This window comes from Xiphophorus couchianus, chromosome 6 (genome assembly GCF_001444195.1).
Source record: "Xiphophorus couchianus chromosome 6, X_couchianus-1.0, whole genome shotgun sequence".
NCBI lineage: Eukaryota > Metazoa > Chordata > Actinopteri > Cyprinodontiformes > Poeciliidae > Xiphophorus > Xiphophorus couchianus.
Genome location: NC_040233.1, coordinates 21,818,331 through 21,840,471, shown reverse-complemented (window position 1 = coordinate 21,840,471; position 22,141 = coordinate 21,818,331). Strand labels below are relative to the sequence as shown.

Here is a 22,141-nt window from a genome sequence, read left to right as displayed (position 1 = left end):
TCAAAATTGTGTTGAGAAAACTACTAGTTCACTTGATCACTTTCAATTTTGGCTTTCAGGAACAATTTAGACTCAGAAAAACTCAAAATTGATTCTTGTGATGCATCACTGGAACACAGAGAAAGAAAGAAAAAATAGTCATTTAGAGACTGCAAGGTCAACACCATTTACAGGATACAGGCAAAACATTACAGTTAGTTAGGACTTGGTGTCTTTATATGCCTTGTAGGAGCACCTACTCTTTCCTCCTTTGTGTAAGGAGGGTAAATGGGTCCTTTATTAACCCCCATAGGAAAATTACTGAGCTAGAAAGACATCTAAAGACAAATAATAAAAAAGAACTATTTTCTACTAATGTGTAGTATGGAAATTGGATAACATTAGCTTTTTTAAGAAAAACAGATCACTTACAGTATTCACACCACCATGTTGTACATTCATACTAGTTTACAAATGCCAAAAAAAAAGCCTGCCAGGACTTAACCACTTATGTAGTCCTACTACAACAATGAACTTAATTTTCCAAACTGGCTTTTATTTGAAATTCTTTTCAAATTGTGCCTGTAAACTTTGAAATCCATTAAAGAGGACGTTTTTTTTTTTGTCTTCAGTACCACAGTTCCTTTGAAACCAGAGTTCCTCCATATAAACTAACACTTTATAAACCTGTTCTCAAAGACACACATGACATATTTTTTTTTAACTTGTTACTATAGTTTGTCCAAAGTGTTTGATTCAGGATGTTGCATATGCCTGTTGATTTCATTGCCGGATTTGAACAGTTGATTTTTTTTTTGTTCTGGTGTTTTAAAGGTTGTAAAAGTGGCTGAAGTTTGAATGAAGTTCTTAAATGTGCAAGAAACTAAAACTGAAGTGGTTTTGTGTTTCCATCCTTCCTGCGCATTTTTAGCGGCAGACGAGCATTTTGACAAGAAAGTGTGTAAGAACTTTAGCTTTGCATTACGGAGAGTGAATATGTGGCCAAAGAATTCTGGTATTAAAACATGAAAGATTTTATTATTATTCATCATGATTATTTTTTTCACTTCTGTTGCAAGCTGCACAAGCCTTCAAGGATATGCGGTTATAGACAATGGATGTCATTGCAAGATGATTTTAATAGTTAACTATGTCAGAGCTGAACTTATACCTCCTAATGCTTTTTTTCCTGTTTGGAACTGCATACAATTCCAATCCAGTCATTGGCGGGAATGTTATATTAATGCCTGGGATGAGGAATTGGTGCAAAGTCAATGGCCCAGAATGCCTTTGATCGCATTCTGGATGAATTTCTTTTTTGTTCAGGTGTTTGTCAACTTTGCCAAGCAACAGACGGGAGAGGACGACGATGTGACGCTGCACAGACAAACAGCAAGAAAAGTCATGAAGGTCTCGCCCGTGAAGAGGAAATAATGGGCAGTTAATACGATACACATTCCATAACTCAGCAGCCTCGTCTAAAACTTTTGCTAACCAAGGTGTTCATGAGTTAGTGAGGCTATTCACCTGCCAAGTTGGTTTCTGCAGCCACAGCCAAACTACAAATGCCTTTGGCTCCTGACGGGGATTAACTTGACCTGATAGAACAACTCATGATTATGACTACAGTGTCTGTTAGTCCACAGAGACTGATGATGAAACAGAGAAAACCGCTCATCAGACTGATGGGTTATTTAAATATGTACATATTGTATAAGTTATGAATTATTAAGCTTCCTAGGCTTTTTTTTGTCTATATTAAAAACACAAATCTATTTTATTAGGCATATGTACATGAAATATTTATTTGTCCTCAGACTGACTGAATGCAAAATATGTTTACCATTGCTATTGTTCTGTTTGGTCATTTGCTATGCATTAAAGCATTTCTTTATCTGCTGTGTTTTATACATTGCAAATCATGTTGTCTCCCTGTGTGAGAAGAAAATAGAAGAAAATCTCCTCATATCTCTGGCATTTGTTTGACCTCTGCTGTCCAGTCGAGTTGCAACAATTAAATAGTCATTACAAACAGTCAACAGTTTATAATGGATACACAAAGCTCTGCACTTGCCTTCTGTATCGCAGTCATTGCTGAGGACTTTCCAAGCGTCTTGTCACAGTTTCCACTTCTTTGACAAACAGTCCAGTTACTTGTCTGCTGCTGCAAGTTGTGGCATCATTGCCTGAGGATGCCCACAAGCCCGAACCTCACTGGCCACCTGAAGTAGATAGACGAATGTTGCCAATGTACAATTCGGGACTGCTAATGAATTCTCTGGAGGAGATCTCATGCCACTGTCTCCCCATATGGTCATCTGAATGAGGCTGATGAGCACGAATAGAGACACAATGGGGGAGAAGGTGAGTCATGCTGTGGCAGGCTGTGAAATGTATTTATATGGCGCTGCTGACCACAACAAAAGACATCTTGCCATTTCTTCATATTTGAACAAAGAATACTTATTTGTATTATAGGGGTTTAACATCGACTTGGTTTAAAAAAACTGACCTACCCACTAGGACTAAACCGACAAATCATAATGAGATGATCTACTTCTTACTGTTATCTTTTCTTGTTTTATTTACAGCTGTTCGTTTTGATCAACTGGATGGCTTACAACTAAATAAAATCCAGAGTTCTGATTCTTATAAAAAAATATTTATAAGCGATGTTTGTTTTAATTACATAAATTGTTGGAAGACTGATGACTTGACAGACGTCTTCCAAAATAACTGCTAAACAAGCCGGTGGTTCACATAGTGTTGTATGCAAGCAAGTTATTGGAAAGTTGGGTAGAAGAAAAAAAAAGAATAAACACAAGACATAGGAATAATCACAGACTTGTGAGGATTTTAAGACAAACCCATTCAATATTTTGCTTTATGAAAAAAATAAATCCGTCTTTATCTGCATATACTGTATGTGTATACAGTATATGTATATATATATATATATATATATATATATATATATATATATATATATATGAGAACAGTGTCAGAAATATCTCTGTCCTTTCCAATAACAAATGGAAAGATTTTGTTGGGATTACAGCAATCAGACCCTTACAATGTTTCTTGATACTGTTTTTTTTTTTGTATGTGTTCACTGTTTTTTATCATTTATGTTTGGTGCTGAGCTTCATGGCTGGTTGGATTGTGAAACAGTAAGATTTCTCAAATTTCCAACATTTCTGGAACAGTTGAACTACAGTACTTGTCCTTAGAAAGTAAACATCACAAAAAATGTTTAATCTCTTTGTGATGGATTTCTATTATGACTTGGACAACCAATAATGAATGGCCAAGGTCGGAGATCACTTCACAAAGCGATCTCCGCTTTTCTTTCATGCTTTTCTTCACATGAACAAAGATAACAGGTGCAGAATATGTACAAAGGACTTCCAAGGCAGATTAAAACAGACAAACAACAGTACCTTCAGTGTGACTTGTCAGTCTAACCACAGACTGCCTCCCTGTGGCGCAGAGCCCTGCTTTTAAAGCCACAGGCTCCGCCCACAAACAGAACAAACAAAGCAAAAACAACTAAACAATTACTTCTAACTCAAGTAAACTCCTAAAGTATACAAATAATAAATACCAACGGGGAAAAAGAAATATATAAATAAATAAACTTGTGATCAAAAATACAATACTCAGTTTAATAGAAAAAGCCCAATGTGTTCTGACGACATCACTACGTCATCATGTGACTCCCTCCCGGCGCGCCATAATCCGGAAACAGCCCTGCTTGAAAATAGAACCGGGAAAATGTTTGAAGCTGAAAAATAAGTTAGTTTAAGCTGCAACAAAAAGTAAGTTAGCGGTTGTGCATACATTTGTGTGTGTGTGTGTATGTGCGGGCGTGCCCTCATGTTGTAACTAAGTTCCAGCTCGTGACGGCTCCTCCGTCACACTCTTAATGTCTGACTGAATGACAGGAGATCAAAAGCAAAAGTTTGATGCAATTCAAAAAGTTAGATTCCATATTTTTGTATATTTCTAATTAAGTTTTCAATGATCTGTCCTACTTTTTTGGTGAATTCTTTTCATTTGAAGAACTAAAATACATGCAGCAAAAGGTTGAATGTGACCTTTAAATGTTGTACTTTCCAGTACAGGATAATTGATTTACATTTTGCAGTTATTTACAGTAATCATTTTAGAGCTAACCTATTTCACTTATAAACAACAAAAAGAAAAAAATAAACTCATTCAGGTTTTAAGTGACTCAAATTACCCTTTCTGTTAGACAGGAAGAAAATTGTATAAATGGGAAACAAAAATGACTAAAAAGCAGTAAAATATTTGTTCATTTTCTACTCCTGTGCATTTAGTCATATTTAGAAATACTGTAATAGGTGTGTTTTTTCCTGTTGATGAACAAAAGAATGTTGAAAATGTTTTACTTGCTCTTATATACAAGCTCTCTTGGGCTTTATTTTGTCACAGTAGTATTAGCTTGTGTATTTTGCAAGTAAAAGTTTCATTGTTCCGTTTGTAAAAAGAATAAGAACCTCTTTGACTTCCATTTACTTTGTAGTGAGAGATAAACATCCATAGAAATGATTAAATAGGTAATTAAAATAAGTCAAATTGAGATTTAATTTGCCTTTAATGCAATAAAAGTTAATTCTATTTACTTTAAATAGGATGTCTTTAAAAATGCATAGCAGGCATTTTTAAAGACCTGGAGACAAAGGCGGATGTTATTTTTTTGAGAGAAACTACAAACTAAAACATTGAGGAATGGACTGAATTATTTGTTTGTAAATTGATGGATTATTCCTACAGGATACTTCAGCCTCCTGTGAAAAACTGAATGCTTCGTGGAATAGATTAAGAAAAAGTTCAATCTGCTGATTTGACTTCCAGAGTCCCTGTATCTCAGTACGATCAAGTAATTGCAGGATATTTGAGACAAAAAAAAAGCAGCCTGATCTCAGGAGGCTCCATGTCCAAATAAACAGGAATTGATCTGGCAGCGACTTGGTGCCTCGTCCCGCAGGAGGCCATCAGAGCTCATTAAAAGTTGATGCTTTGATAAATAAGATGTTTACCTGCATCAAGACTATTTGCAACCTTCATTTACAGATTTGTAATTTGCAAAATGATTTTTAAAAGACCATGTTTACCTTCTGCAACAGAAGAAAAAGAAAAAAAACAACAACAACTTGTGTTTTAATTGACAGCATAAGTAAGATTTAATTTTGTTAGCCTGCGACCCAGAGTAGTGGATATTTTGGTTTGCAAGTTTAATTGAGGGCGCAGTCTGGGAATAGAGTCAGCAAAAGTTGCTGTGTTCAGAATGGGAAACAATTCTAACTTCCAGCTGGTGAAAGTTGTTTTCTTTTCAATTGCATCGGTTTTTATTACAGTAAAACATGTTATAAAACAATAAGGAAGACAGATGAGAGGGATGGTGACTTGGAAAGTGATGCGTTTAACGTTCAATGACCATGAGCTTTCAATTCATCCGTCTCTATTCATAAACAACTGCAGTCTAATTTCTTCACATTTCTCACCCCAGTGATGTGGTCCACTGGAACAAAGATGATCGGAGACACAGTTTAAATGATTCTTTTTATTAAAAAATTGCTTTAAAAAAAGCCGAAAAGCATTCTTCTTCCTAGTAATGTATTCTGTTTTGTCACAATTCAAGTCAGCAAAAAAAAAAAGATTTAATGTCAAAAAACATAACCTGAGTAATTGTAAAATGCAGTTTTTAAATGATGGTTCAATTTGTTGATGTCAGTCTAACTGTGGATAACAGCATAAAACTCAAGACACATTGAACATTTACCCTGCTTTAGTCTTTGATATGTATCTGTAGACTGAGATAAACATTTCCAATGAACAGTCTGCAATTTGTACAAGCACTGCTGAAGAATTAGACAAATGAGAGATGGACATGCCCATCGATAAAGTCTGTTCAAAGCAAAAGCTCAGCTGTTTTTTCTTTTTTTTTTTAAATTGGCCTGATTATGCTGTTTTCCCTGAGAGAGCAGAACTCATTAGTCATTTCTCTGTAATCAATTGTTTTGTGTACTGGCTGAATAAAAAGTCCATCAGTGAGGATGCAGTGCCATGTGTCTCCAACAACAGCTCTAGTTCATCCGGTACTTTTGATCCAGGATCGACCGCACGAGGGCAGTCAGTTTATGAAAATATCGCATGTCTCGTGTTAAAGTAAGCAAACTCTGCCGAGGCGTCTCCGTGTTTGTTATCGACTGCGTTTCTTGCCCTGAACCTTCAGGAGGCGTCCTTTGAAGTGCGAGGGATGTGTGGGCTCACAGAGGGAATTGCTGATCAAGTGCGCTTTTAAAGTGTATCTGAACCACGCAGCCGGGCGGCACCTTCTCGCTTTCACACACGGTTTTGCGGGAGCTGCAAGAGCTGCCCCGGAGAATTCTACAACAAATGCGTCTCTCTTTCTTTTCTCTTGTGCGAACAGAAAACATATTTGTGAACTCCAAAAAGCATAACAAATTATGCTCAAACGTCCGCTATTCCCCTTGAAGCTCCAACACTCCCACCAGCGCCTTTTGGAGATGTACAGTAATCCCAAAAATAACAGTGGATACTTTACCCATCTAATTAATTTCAATATATTTCTTGTAAGAGGTTAGCTTTGTCACTTATATTTCTTTAGTTATTTTAGTTTATTTCTTTATTCACCAAAACCCAGGACACTCAGATATTTGCATTTAGAGTGCAAACTGAAGATAAAATACATTTTCATAACCAACCCACCTGAATGGATGGAAAACGATGACATTTTGATGATTAGATCAGCCATAAAAAAAAAGGGAACTAAGAACATTTCTTGGTCCCTCAAAACTTCAAAACAATTGATCCTCAAAGGGTGTAGTGCATACAAACTCATTAGATTTTAACTCTGCTGATTCAGTTTAAACAAGGACGTCGTAGAAGAGCATGCACCTCAAAGGAAAATATGCATTATGTCAGATTCTAGCCGTCATAACTAATTTCCATCTGCATTCCCTTATTCTCAAAAATATATCACACAAAGAACAGAACAAAATACAACACAGAGTATATTTACAGTTGCAATCTTAAAATTGGACACACACTTTTTCAGAGGTAGATGGATCCTGTCGATACATGTCATGTTTTGCTTATGAACATTAAAAAATGTACTGTATAACTTTAAATATTAATGTTTCAGACTTGGAATGTACTCCTGTCTTTTTTCAGTAGAATGACTACATGTTTAAAAATCTGTATGTGAAAACCGCTGCAGTTTATGAAAAATATCTGATGTCTCATCTATGAGTATTTTGACAAGACAGATCCTTTATTCTTTCTCTAATTTTTAGTTTTGATAAAAAGGTAATAGAATCCTATTTGTTATGGATGATCTTACATGACGTAGCTCTTATGCTAAACTTAGTCTCGTCCTGTACTGACATCTCTAAAATGTCAATATTACACACAGTAATAACCCAAATCTGCCAGCAGTATGAATAATTTTGAGCTTCCCTGGGCTTCATGCTTGCCAGCTTAAGAACAACAAATGTTTAGGGAACATATTATATTTAAATGTCATGTATAGTCCAGTAAATTTCTTTCCATTTTGCTATTTTTTACATCATAATTTTTATAATCAACGTGTGACCTGTTGTAAGAGCAGCTGCAGACATTTATTGTCTTTGACATTAAGGGGGTAATGGCATCACTGTTGTTACATTCAGCTACAGCAGCATGTTCTGTAGTTCAGGAGATTGAAACAGACACAAACACAATCTCTATTGTAATAGAAATATATTAGAGTAATTTGTTATAAAGTCTTCATAATCAATATTTTTTGATCATAATCAGCTTATTATAACAGAGTGAGTTGACTGTTAGCGGATTATTCTTAGTGCGTCAGAAGTTCAGCTGTCGACGACGTCAGGCTTGACCTGTTTCTTAGGATTGAGTTTATTCAAATTGTGTAAATGTAAAACAATAGCTTATTAAATGTGTTTTTATACACTCTATCATGTAACTTGGATCATTTATTTTTCACAAGTTGCTCTTTTCACACTAGAAACATTTGTTTTTTTAACCAAAATCAATAAGCCTCATGCTTAACTTAATACTAGTTTGACATTTTTGCCCCATTGCTGATGACAGTATCTGTTTCTAAACTTTGCATGTTAGGCTATAATTTATAGCAAGACTCTTCTAACTTTTTCAATTATTTTGCTTGGAAATTACTTCAGTGGCAGTTATTTAAAGCTTTTCTAAGAAATCTCATCAGCACTGTTCGGTACGCAGACGCTCAAAAAACCTACATTGGAATTGCTTCTCTGCAGTCAGAATTACCATAAATCTCAAACCAAGGTGCCATGGTGACATAGTGAGCCATTACAGATATGACAAATACATTTATTAGCTTCCCTGCAGCGCCTCGGCTCCAAGCTGTAATTCCCTAAAGGAGGGTGAATATCTTTGTTGTTGCCTCTGAAGTGGCATCAACATTAGGGGTTAAGGAGAAAATCATGATTGGGAAAGATTGACAGTCTTGACTCTGCTTCGACTGTTGTTCTAAGCCTGCTGATTACGAAGAACGTCACAACGTTGAGAGGTTGTTTAGTTTTGCCGGCAGGCCAGGAGAAATACAGATTGAATAAGTGTGAAGCTTTGTGCAGACTGCTTGGGATATATTCAAATGTAACATTTAAATTAGAAACTGAAAAGAATTTAAAAAATCATCAGTGTGCAAAGTTGTCTCGACAATTTCGGCATGCTCTTTAGAGATTAGGAGCTTTACTGCTGATGTATCTATAACACATTTACTAAAGATACTCTGACATTTCAGTCAGATCTCAAGGGAAGGCAAAGCATTTAAACCTTAAGATGGACGGGAAACTGAGGTTGGAAAAGTAAATGATTACAATTATGTTGTGTTAAAAGAGAGAGCATGCATTTTAAAATAAATACAAAATATTTACTGACTAAAGAGGAGCCAAAAAAGAATTATGTCCAAGTCTATGACCAAGTCTTATCATTTCCTTCTCAACTAAACATAGAAATGACCACTCCTGGTCAAAAGTAAAGCCAGTGAGGAAGTGCTACAATGTGATATCACTGCTAAGACAGATAAGAATTGTGTTCAATAACAGTGCAAGATACATGAAGTACAGTATATATTTTTTCTCATTTCTAACTGTTAGTTTACCTTTTGATCTTTACATTTTTATTAATATTGTTAAAACAACAGGAGTACAATCAAAAATGTTAGCAGCACAAACCAGCATAAACGGAGCACACTTAACCTTTGGTGACCTCTGGAAACTTGATATCTTTAAAATAATAGAAGCACAAACATAGCACAACTGATTGATACAAATTTTATTGGATTTGAAGAAGGTAGCAAGACAACTATGTTCATGTAGCAGTAGTACTTTTTCTCTTGCTTATGCATTTTATATGTAGCACAACCTTTGAATTTTTTTATGTAGACAAGAAAACAGTTTGAAAAACAGGCAAAATGTTTAAACAATAAATGACATCACACCCAATTTTTGCACCAACTGTGCTACAACTTTAATGTAATGCTTTAAGCAGAGTATTTTTAAAATCAAATATTTTCTGATTTAATTGTAAATATTGATATGATGCGAAGTGATGAAGTGAAATACCACGAAGCATTAAGACTGCAGCTGTTGAGGAAGTGATTTAACAACCATTAGCAATAATGAGGAACACAATCCAAGTATGAAACTATGTATGCTGAATCACAATATGTCGCAATACAATCTAAAACTATAAAGGAACATTTTGCGAAGAAGATATAAAGATAATGTGTGAAACGAATCCATTTTTGCAGTGAGAAACTCATGGAAATTGGAGTTCTGTCCACTGGGGTAGTGAGTGTTATCACCACATCCAGTACTGTATAATTCTATTTAAATTTTACAGGACAGTAATTAGATCAGCTATGCAGATTGTGCTTTCACCTGACACCACATGAAATGTTCTGATTTTGTAAGCTCCATTAGATAATTTGGCAACTGCAAAATAGATTAGCTGAATCACTGAGGTAATTGAAGAAAAATGATAAGACAAGGTCTCATTTAAAAGGTCTTTCATGCCTCATTTGCAGAACATAATTAAATCACTTGCCAAAGCAATGAATGTAACTCTAATGAATTTCTAATTGATTTAATTTAAGACAATTATAAAAGAAGGAATCAGAAATTCAGATGAAGTTGAGTTTGGCTAAAATTTACCCCAGAAGCTAAGATGGGCATATCCACATGCTGATGCTATTTTAAGGCAAATCTAAAACAAAACCCTGCTGATAATTGCAAATTGCACAAAATGCTGGGCTCAAAGTGTGTCTGCTCCTTGGTTTAGTTACTCCAGGTTATATTTTGTGTCAACACTTTGCTGTTTCCGGTCCATTCTTTTATTGAAATCATCTTTACTCGCCACTTTCTTGCTGCCTTGCTCCTCTACTTGGGTCCCCAACAACAAAACATGACTATAAAAATAAATTGGTTTCGCAAAATTATTAAAGCTGTAGCTGATATTCTCTCTATAAGGCAACATGTTTCTTACTAGCTATTATAAATTATCAAATACATAAATACATGTTTATTTTTATCATAGTTCAGATTTGTCCTGTATGCAAACTCAATTCCCAGATGGATTAGCGGTGTTTGGTCAAAGGTGGAAGGATGCTGGATTGAATCTCCACAATACCCCTTTGCATTTCAGAAGTTTCAAGATGTTGTGTTTCTTCCCGCAGTCTAAAACCAATATTGGAGTCACTTTAATAAGTGACTCTAGATATGTGTGCATTGTTGATTATTGGTGTTTGTCCCTATGATGAATCCACCTATAGGAGGATTCTTTCCCTTTCCCTCTAACAATTGCAGTTGCTCCATTTGCAACCCAAAGCAAGATTATGTAGGAAAACATCTGCATGTTTAAATCAGTGTAAGAAACAAAAAAATTACACCTGAGATTTAGATTTGGTAGAATAAGTAACAATTAGTGCAGCAGAATTTTTTATTATATGTTGTATTTGGAGAGCTTATAAAAAAATACTCTAATATATTTCTATTACAATAGAGATTGTGTTTGTGTCTGTTTCAATCTCCTGAACTACAGAACATGCTGCTGTAGCTGAATGTAACAACAGTGATGCCATTAGCCCCTTAATGTCAAAGACAATAAATGTCTGCAGCTGCTCTTACAACAGGTCACACGTTGCCAAGAACCTTTTTAAAAAATGTGTTCCAAAATTTAAAAAAATAAGTAATTCTTTTTTTTTTTTATTCCTAATTTGACCTTTGTTTATCCCTGCGTGAAACATTATTTCCCAGAACAGAGAAAACATTGGACAGTGGTGAACCTTCCAAGGAATGGCAGGCTAACAATAAATGACAACTATAAAAAAAAAACAAAGCAACACCAGATCACTGCAATAACTGTGCCTTGTTTGGAGTTTGGACAATTTTCTGTTCTTCTTCTGAAATGCTGTGATAGTTTTATACCAGATATAAAGTGACGTATGCCTTCTAAAAAGCTCCATATTTGTCTTGTCAGTCCAATATTTTCTCAAACATCTTGAGAATCATCAAGATGTTTTTTGACATGTGAGACAGCTGTTTGTGTTCTTTTCCAGCAGCAGTGTTTTTTTTCCCTTGGAACACGCTCATGGACATCACTTCAGCCTAGTTTCTTACTTATTTTGAATCTTGAATACAAACATTAAAGCCAGTGATGTCTGTGGTGCTTTAGGTGTTGTTCTGGCATATATTGTGACTTCTGAAGGGTCGTTGATGTGCTGTTGGAGTAATTTTAGTAGGCTGGCCACTGCTGTGAAACTTCACTAGTGTTCATGAAGAAGTAATAGATCATTCTTCAGCATATTTGAATATATATTTCACATTGAAGTTATTTTTAAATGAATTAAAAAGAGAATTGTTCAAAGGTACTTTGTGAGGATCCACTGCAACTTAGGGGCCAAAGCCCAGGCCCCATAAGAACAAATGCTGTTTTTGGGTTATGGGTTAGGTGGATATTGAGTTTAGGTTAGGGCTGGGATTGGGGTTAGGGTTATAGAAATGAAAGGACAATGAATGAGAATCAATTCAAAGTCTTTGTGAAAACAGAAAGACACACTATGTGTTCGGTGTGTGTGCACATATTCAAACAGAGCCTACACTCCTTTAGGAAATAATTTATAAAAGTATTATCCATCCCCTCTTCCTCGCTCTCTCTTTTCTAATCATTATCTTTCCCCCAAAACCGTGAGAGTTGTTTTTTTTCCTCGAAAGAATAGATCCAATCTATTTTTACAATCTTCCCACCAAGGTCTTGGCAGGCTGTAGCATAGATCAATCTTTGAGGCTTGAGACTGAAAAAGTCAATCTGGAAGAGCGGCCTGGTCTTCTGTGCCTCGACATGCTTGGCTGCCACTCAAAGATCTCAAAGCACCTGTCCTGATAAATGGAGGCGCTAACATCCTGAACAGCCCCCCTAGGATCCATCGACCACCATCTTCTTATCACTCGTCAGCCCCATTACAGTTGCTCTGAAAAATTGAAATTTGACAAAGTACCCTGTGTGCTGCTAATGTGCTGTTAAATTAACACTTAGGTTTGTTGTCTGTAGCTAGTGCACAACCTGAAGTGTAGATGCAGACTAATGTTTGGACTCTGGACAGGATCTACCTATTGATTTTTTTAATAACTGATGTTTGAACAATCCTAAGAGAATAGAAGACACACAATCAGATGATGTTGTGAAATCTATACATTTTATGTGATATGAAAGAGTTTAACCAGTTGTTTTAGCAGAATTTGCAGCTGCAGTTTCTATAATGCCTGCAGTCTCCTACAACCTTTTATACCTTAAGTTTATGTAGCACATCTCAAAATAATCATGATCAATGCAATAACAAATCAAACTCCAAACATTTGGTTTAGACTTGCCACACTTTTAGGTGGATGAGTGTATTTACACTAAATACAAGCTATTTAAACCTTAGAATCTGTTTGACAATATACTGTATGTCAGGCTAAAGATATCCAAAAATAGTCTTGAATCTTATTAAGACATTTTGACATGGCCTTAACTGACCATGCGCAAAAACCTTCGAATGTGGCAGAAATAAAACAATTAGGCAAAGAAGAGTGAGAAAACAAATCCTCCACAAAGATAAAAGATTTGCTACCAGTTATCAGTGATTGCATGTATTGCTGGCGAGGGAGGCGCAACCAGTTTATCAAGTTATGGAAACAATTATTCCTCACATAGGGCCAGGCTGCTTTGGATAACCTTTTTCTTTTAATAATGAGTTTTTCTTAATTCAATAAATCACTATTTGAAAACTGCTTTGGTATTTACTCAAGTTATCTTTGTGGTCAAAACATGTTTGTTTATCTGGACCATTTAAGTGTGACCAAAAAAATAACAAAATCTGAATGCACTGAATGGTGATGACTATTTATATAGAAATTACAGAACGAATTTCTGCTAAGTTTCCTTTACTTTGATACATATCATACAAGTTAAATCAGCTCAGAGGTACAGCAGTTATTTAAGGTGACATTGTGCTTTATTGGTTTTGGTCATGTGTGGGTAAAGCAAAGCCAAAGCTAATAAAAAGGATTGATCCCTATAACCTGAGTCAATACAAAGTCAACTAGTCTGAGCTGTGACAGGTTTATTGAGCTCATTCATTCAGAGAGACAAATCCTCTGCTCCTGTGCCCACAGATAAGGAATGAGGGCACAAATGCAAATGAGCAATGTTTAAAACAAGTAGCTCTAGTGTCAGACGAGGATGTGAATCTGTGCAGAAGCTAAAAACACACTAATTTAAGCAGCACAGCCTTATTATCCCCCTACTGTGAAATATCTCTGGCTTAGATGGTGGTTTCTGTTTGTACTTGCAGGAGCTCCCTTTAGTGGACCTATAGACCAGGTTTTGATCTATAAAGCCAGTTTGAACAGATGTGACAGCAGCTCTGCACATTAGCATATTTGTTGGTACTTACTCAAAAATGAATTAGGGAGCCACACTCTGAATAAAGTTAAAAAGGTGCTGACAGCTTAAAATGTTTTTTTCCTTATTCTTCCAACTTTCAAAAAGTGTTTTTCTTGTACTCCATGTGTTTAACTAAAGAAGTGAGCATCTTTTTGGTCCAGGAAGCCTTTGCCTTCAGCTGTTATTCCATTGAAAGACGGACTGTTATGAATCTGGTGAGGACATTTCAGCTCATCATTGTCTATGTGATGCAAATTGGCTGTATGTGCAGACACAGAAATTAATTTTCTAATTAAATTTCAATTGGATTTTAGTGAGCTTGTATCAAAAATTCAGCCCAAATTAATATTATTGTTTAATTTAGTAAAGAGAGATTATGAGAATTAAAACACAATGAACAGACAACAGTGCAGAAGCCTATTAACCTTAAAGCTAAACTGTAAAACTTTTTCCTAAACAGCAATATTGTTTTATCTCAAATGACTACAAATGTATGACAACTAAAGCTAGCTAGAATTCCAGGTTCATATCTCTGTGCTCAGCACATTTGCCGTCTTTGGTCATTCACTTTATCATCAAAAAACAGCATTGCTTTTCTTACACCATATGGATGCAGGCTGTAATGTGTTAGCAGATAGAATTGTTTACACTCTCTTATCTTTCCAAATCAACTTATTTAATATTGTTATTTATTTTGACAACTATATTTATGATCTCATTATTTCCCCAGCTGTGTTTTCCACTACTGTTACCTGGTGGGGAGAAAGACTTACCCTGAGTGATTTTTGGTCTGGATTAAAGTCACAAAAAACATAAAAACTTTTCATTTCTTTTTGACTTTTTTCATTGTTTCGTTTAGTTAAACCTATATCCCTAATTTCAAGAATAAAACATTACAATGAATTGTCCTTTAACATTGCAATGCATCCTGCCTTACAAATTGTATCTGAAGGAGAATAATTTACCTCAATCCTGTGCTTGAGGTGCCAAGAACAATAATATCTTCTTTATGATGACATTTCATACTTGACAAGAAGCTGAATTGCAGTTTTTCCAGGAACTCTTGTTAGGAAAATCAGTGCAGCAGCTCCTCTGACTTCAAATTTCTCTCCTATTACAATATAGCTATCAGACACCAGGAAGCAGGAACAAACGTTCTGCCCAGTTGACGTGTCAAGAACAAGCTGCAGGAACTCCCACAGCATGGCTGCAAGAACACAATGTCCATTCTCCTGGGGAAGAGAACACACTTTTCTGTTCTTTTGGAGTATGAAGAAGCCTTAATGAGAAAACATGAAGACACTGTACAGTAAACTCTGAGATAAATGAAAGGTATGGGGTTGAAGATAAGACGAGATTTTAGCCAATTTTTGTGGTTTTACAAACCACATATTGTGTTTAAAGAAAGTAATAGGTGTAGAATTTTTAATTTAAGTTTTTACTTGTCTATATGTTGCGATTATTGTGCTTGTCTAATTTATGGTGTTCTTAATGCCCCAAAACATAAACAATAATTCTCTCATCTTGTGTTCTTGTGCTAAGATCTTATAAATCTCAGATTTTCAAAAATCTCTCAATTTAGGATGATCTAATTTAGGTTGGCAGTTTCAGTTTTTAATATTTTAAACTACAGATAATTAAATGTGGCTAAGACTCATAAAGAAACTGTTAAATATCCCTTCTTAGTATAAGCTCAAAAGCAGATGTTAATTTTAGTTTCATTAGTGACGAATTGTTACAAAACTGCCATATTGTCATAGTGCTTAAAACATTTTTGTGTCTTATTAGTTACTGTGTCTTTTTTTCTACAAAGTGCCCAAAATGCCGCTAGGCAACCTACAACCTAACCGATAACCTGTCCTACAAGTGGGATGTAAAAAGACTGAAGGTAAGTCTTGTCAGTCATGCAGAATCCATCAACACTCAACAAATATAAAGGTATGAAAATAACAGTGTATTTTGTCTATAAGCAGATGGGTGTGTATATGGGTGTATGTACGTATATATGTTTATATATGTAAATATATATATATGCATGTGTACAGATGTGTATGTGTGTGTATGCACTATGTTCATCTAGCTGAGGAAATCTTATTATACTTATTATTTCCTTTGTCAGAAAGGATATCGGACATTGAAAATACTGTGATAAATTACAGCTGGAAAAGGGGTATGACTACATAAGTTATACTTCAGCATACTCCTTTTCAGACTCATAATCACCGATGTGATGTGTTTTTTTTTTTTTTTTTTTCCTATTTAAAAGAAATATATTATGTACTTTGTGTCGTTTACACTGTCGGTGAAAGGTTTGTCTGAAATAAACTAAACTAAACTAAACTAAACACCTTAAGAACGACTTCAGCGCTCTGATTTCTGTGACAGGAAATGCTTTAGAGATATTTGCTTTTTCAAACTAACCATTAGGTTCAGTATCTTTGACAAACTACTTAGTATTTAGACATTAGGACAGTTATCTACAGCTGAAATAATATTACATGTTTACTTCACTTCAGATGTTTTCTTTTAAGTATTTAACATTTGTTCTCTCATTTTGATGGTTTTCTCCACCAACTTCCTTCCATTGATATTAATCTTGCTGTCTATTAAATTTTGATGAGTGTTTCAACACTCAAGGGGTATTTATAGTTAATGAAGGCAGCTTGTCAAAATAAAATGATTTATGGAAAGGTTGGGACAAACTTTCTACAACTTGAGGAATTGAAAATAAATAGGGTATGTCGTTTGCATTTTAGAAGTAAACATAATTTAGTAAAAAAGATGATGGTTCAAAAGGTTTCTCCATTATTTTGATTTCAGATTAAATGCATTTGGAATCTAAAACCCTGCCCCAAGTTACTCTTAATTCATGAGCATCCATAAGCACAGTTTACAACAGGAAAAAAAAAAAGCAATTTTTGCTTTGGGCGGGTCGATGATGCAGCAGGAGAGACGGGTGGGTATGGAATCAAAGCTTATAGGGAGGCTGATGGTGTACTTCCAAGCTTTGGCAAGAAAAACACAAGACTGCAAAAACAAAAGGGCTTAAAATCTTGTACCAAGCTTAGTGCAGCAAAGATAAAAAGGGCTAATAAATATAGATAATAATAAGGTATAAATATATAAAAAATCTAATTTACTACAGGGTTAGGGGATAGGGGGCTGCACAGTGGTAGCACTGTTGCCTTGCAGCAAGAAGGTCCTGGGTTCGATTCCCGGCCGGGGTCTTTCTGCATGGAGTTTGCATGTTCTCCCTGTGCATGCGTGGGTTCTCTCCGGGTACTCCGGCTTCCTCCCACAGTCCAAAAACATGACTGTCAGGTCAATTGGTTTCTCTAAATTCTCCCTAGGTGTGAGTGTGTGTGTGAATGGTTGTTTGTCCTGTATGTCTCTGTGTTGCCCTGCGACAGACTGGCGACCTGTCCGGGGTGTACCCCGCCTCTCGCCCGGAATGTAGCTGGAGATAGGCACCAGCAACCCTCCCGACCCCATTAGGGACAAGGGTGAACGGAAAATGGATGGATGGATGGATGGGTTAGGGGATAACAGAAAAAAAGACAAGCAGACAAAAGTAAAACTAAAATTATATCAGTTGAGTTAATAAACAGTTTCAATTCAATTTAATAATAATAATATGTTGCACATAAATTTCTTCAATATAAATGAACAAAAAGTCATTTAAGAAAGACTGAATGCACCTTTATTCCCTTATTGTGATCAAGCATGTGGCAAACATTTACAGAAAAACGAGGTTGTCAAAAGATGCCAAGGCAGAATCAGGATGAGCAGCCATCTTGGCTACAGTTGAAAAGAAAGAGAAGGAAAGAGGGGACACACATTTTATCACAGTAATAATTAAGGCCATTACTAGGGAATAAAACAGAGCAATGAAAAGTGGTCTGTATTGTAAAAAAGAAATATTAACCTAATCTTATTAAAGTCGATAAAACTGGATGCCAGGATATCCTGGTTGGTGAATATTGGCCAAACATAAAAACTAATCAGTGGATAATATTAATCTAAAGATTCTCATTTCAAATCAAACCCATTCCTCATTTTTTATTGTGGTATTTAAATGACATTTTAATATCAGCTATTTCTTATGGAGCAGCTGCTTGTGACTGACATTTAGAGGTGTAAACATGTCAGAAATGAAGATAGAGGTTGTTCAAAAGATAAGTCAGAAATGAGGAACGGAGGGTTTTTACATCCTTCACTATTCCTTATTAATTGGTCTGAAAGGCTCTTGATGTGGTGGACCCTCCACAAGAGGCACGCTCAAGACTGTATGTGAGATCATTAAGAGCCTGCATCCACATGTGACTTTTAACATCTACGTTTATCTCCAACAGACAAGTGCAAAAACTACTGATAACTTTTCCTATTAAACTTTATTGTTAAATGAAAAATAATATCCATTGATTGTTGCCATTTGTGCCCTGTGACAGGTAGACAAGCTTGTACTTATTGCTCATCTTACACAGGTAAAATAAATGGGTCATTGGCTGAATTTTGCTATCAACTGTTTATTTTCTCTGTTCTGGGGAAACTTTCTATGTTTCCCCATAGAAAGTCGCTGTCTCTGTGTTCCTGTGTTTAGTTGTGTCTTATTTCTGGACAGCATCATGGGTGGCGCTATTGCTAGCATTAACTTTGTATCGTTTGTCTTAAGTACTTGTAGCTCAGTTCTTCTGTGTTTAGTTGTGTCTCCTTCCTGGACAAAGGCATTAATGAAACCAGTGCTGCCAATAACAGTGTGTTCTCTCTTTGCCTTTTCCCTTGGCAGGTATGACTGACCCCATGCTTCTACTTTTAGCTGTGTGTCTTTCATTGATGGAGCTATGGTTGCCATTTACTCTTTGTTTTTTTTTCTTCTTTTTTCTATCTGTAGATATACTCCTAGCTTAGCGTTTCTGTGTCTTATTGTTTTTTTTTCTCATGGAGAAAGCCATTGATTAAACTATTGATAAATTTAACTTTGTTTTCTCTTTTTGCTATTCCCCAATTAAAAGCAAAAAGTCCAGAAAAAATAACCTTAAACTGTAGCTTATAGGGTGATATTACACTATGTTCAAATTTACTGTAATGTTAATTCAAGTCTATATGAATTGCATATTCTTTATCTGTTTGTCATAATTTGAAGTTGTCATGACAATTTGTAACTTTTTACCTGCTATAATTTTCTTTTTCAGCTTTGAGGAAGTTAAAGCTCAGACGATAAGGCTTCCCACTGCATACTTGTACACCAGTACTAAAAGGATCACAGTAATTAGAGTTCTCATTTAGGTGATGGTAATTGGTGCTCTGCATAAACAGTTATCATATGCTACAAAGTGGGCCCTTCAGCACACCCCCCTCTATTTTTCACTCTGCTATGGTGTTTATTTCTTTGACACTTACTTTTTCACAAATGAAATAAAATTTATTCCACCCGTTACTCAGCAACACATTTAGAATTACGAAAAGGAGACTTTGAGGCTAATCCTCAAATCCCATTATGGTGAGTTTACGTGGAGGTTTTGTTGTGCGGTTTTTGCTTTCTTTGAACTCGGCATATGAGTCTCTGATGTTTCATTTAAAGAATTTAATTTGCACGAACCAAAGAAAAGACAAAAAGAAATTGAATTAAATGAGAAAATCAATAATGTTATTTTAATATGTCCTTCAAAGCAGGCATTTAGCTTTGCTTTGTAATAAAAAGAAAAACGTAATAATGGAAAATGTCTTGCATACTGAAAGCAAAATAGCTGATGATTACTGAAAAAAAGTTAAGCCAAATAATATGAGGAAACATCTAAGAGCACACAAAACAGCCTTCTTTTTTTCAATCTCTTTGCTATAACTGTGACCAGAAACTCCTAAACAAAATCCAAACTACCTAATTTGAAAAAATTTTTCATCTGCATGTTCAGATTTCAGGAACATGCTGACATTAAAATGTGTGTACCACTTGTGGAAATCTGCTGCACTTGATCCATTTCAGTTTGGACACTGGCCATGTCTAATTTATGGCTCGCACAGCAACTGCAGATGGTTATGCTAACATGGCAGCCTTTACATGCAAAAGCAGCATGCTGACATTTTCAAAGCCACAATAATAACTCAGAAAAAAACCTTGACAACTAGAGAATTGGAAAATGAAATACATGTATAGTTGTAATGTGAAGCATGAAAGAGAAACTTTAAACAATGCATTCCCTCAATCATCAAGAGAGTTATAATATTTCTGAGTAAATTAAGTAAAAATGAACAGTTAGAACATAAGCTTTAGCTTCAGTCATAAAAATATTTTATATTGACTCTTATTCTACTTTGACTTCTGGGTTTTTCTTTTGTCATTTGATAATCTGTTTTCCTACATCCATCCATCCATCCACTCATTCATTTTCTAACACCCTTGTCCCTTAAAGGGGCCGGCAGGGGTGCTGGTGCCCAGAACGTTCTTCAGCTAACGTTCTGGGCGAACGTTAGCTGAACCCGGGTTCATCCTTGACAGGTCGCCAGTCTGTCACAGGGCATCTAGATTTATCAAAGAACAATAAAACTTTGTTCAACTCCATACACCTCCTGCATCCTCTTATACATTCCATGAAACAAGTAAATCATTTCAGTGAAGGACATCATGCCAACACTCAAAAACATGTGATTGTTGTGTGACAGCCTGGGCTGCATCAAACCACCTGAACCTGGAATAAAATGTCCTGCGAGCAGAAACGGGTTGTAACTATTTATTTGACTAACGTTTTGGGAAAACTGTATTTTTAGGCGTATTCTAACGACAATTTTACTTGAGTAATGTTATTATGAAGTGTTGCTACTCTTATTTGAGCAAAATTTCTAGCTACTGAGATTGACTTCACTAAATGATGAACAAACATGTTCTAAGTAAAATGCATTAAACACAGACACAAACCTACAGTTTATGTTGAAGTGAAGCCTCTTGTTTTTTCACAACCTTTGTTGTTCTGTTATTTTTCTTCTGCTGAGCCTGTTGTGCCATTTGCAGGTAAAGTGAGCATACTGCAAATATTAGCAGAGTAAATATTGTCACTGCTACTTTGCAATGTTGCAACATATGTTACCTACTGTAAATATTGGTTTTAGACGTTTTATATTGAAAAACAGATTTTGAAAATTGTTTTCTCCTATTTGAATTTGTTATTTTGCAAATATATTGTTGATTTCTGTTTTTTATTTTAATTTTCAGTCCTTAAAATAACAGTATTCATGCTTCATTTCATTATTTGATTTCTCTGATTACATTATTTGAAAATATTAAGTCAAATATTATGTTTACAGTTAGTACTTGGGTGACTTTTATTTTCTTTTTTTTACCAAATACTTCCTTACTTGAGAAAAATATTTGGAAGTAGTGCTATTCTTACTTGAGTACAAATTTGCATTTCATCTTTATCTGATATTTACATTTTATTTGAATCATTTCAGAATGATAAAAAAGCGAAAAGAAATCTGTAAGTTGAAAAAACTTTTTCACAGCATTGTATGCTGGAATTATGTTAACTCCATATTGGAGCCACTTCCCAGAAAGATTAGCTCAGTCTGCATGGTGATTCACCTGAAGTTCGCTGACATCTTTGCCCTCGAGACATCAATATCTCATGAAATCTATACTTGTCTCTGCTTCCTATGGGGTAGATTCAGTGCATGCTACTTTGACCTTTGTGATGTTTCCTGTTTGGCTGGTGTGTATTGATCTGACATGGAGAGGAGGCTCTGCATCCAACCTGCAAGAGATTAGGATGTAAGAAGTCTGTGTTCACTCTATCAAAAATACTGGTGACTTCTATAGAGAGACTGGTGAGATGATTATGTATATAATCTACCTTAGCAACATAAGAGATCTTCAGTCCTAAAGGTCGCCAAAAGATTGAAAGGGTTTCCAAAAAGTAAACAGACCTCTGCAAAAGTGTAAAAAGTGAATGATTTGGAGTATAATGAAAGTTTTTAATATTTTTGAAAATAAAATTAAGGATTATGTTTTAGAATTGCCTAGTGAGAATCCTGATTCCCTCATTAAGCCTAAGGATCTGTAAAAAAAAAACAGATTTGCCAGATAATTAACTGATAATTAACTTCTATTCTTGGGTTTCACTGTGTGCAGACTGCTATTTACTGTTAGATTTAC

General features: G+C 35.4%; 1 protein-coding gene across 2 annotated transcripts in view; it reads left to right on the top strand.

Moving 5' to 3' along the window:
• Positions 1 to 1,889, top strand: part of LOC114147104 (retinal-specific ATP-binding cassette transporter-like) — a 45,837-nt gene extending 43,948 nt beyond the window's left edge. For both annotated transcript variants that reach the window (XM_028021651.1, XM_028021652.1), the window contains one exon: positions 1,306 to 1,889. In XM_028021651.1, coding sequence (XP_027877452.1) covers positions 1,306 to 1,413 — 108 coding nt within the window. In that variant the 3' untranslated portion in view covers positions 1,414 to 1,889. The remainder of the gene's footprint in view (positions 1 to 1,305) is intronic.
• The last annotated feature ends 20,252 nt before the right edge of the window (positions 1,890 to 22,141 follow it).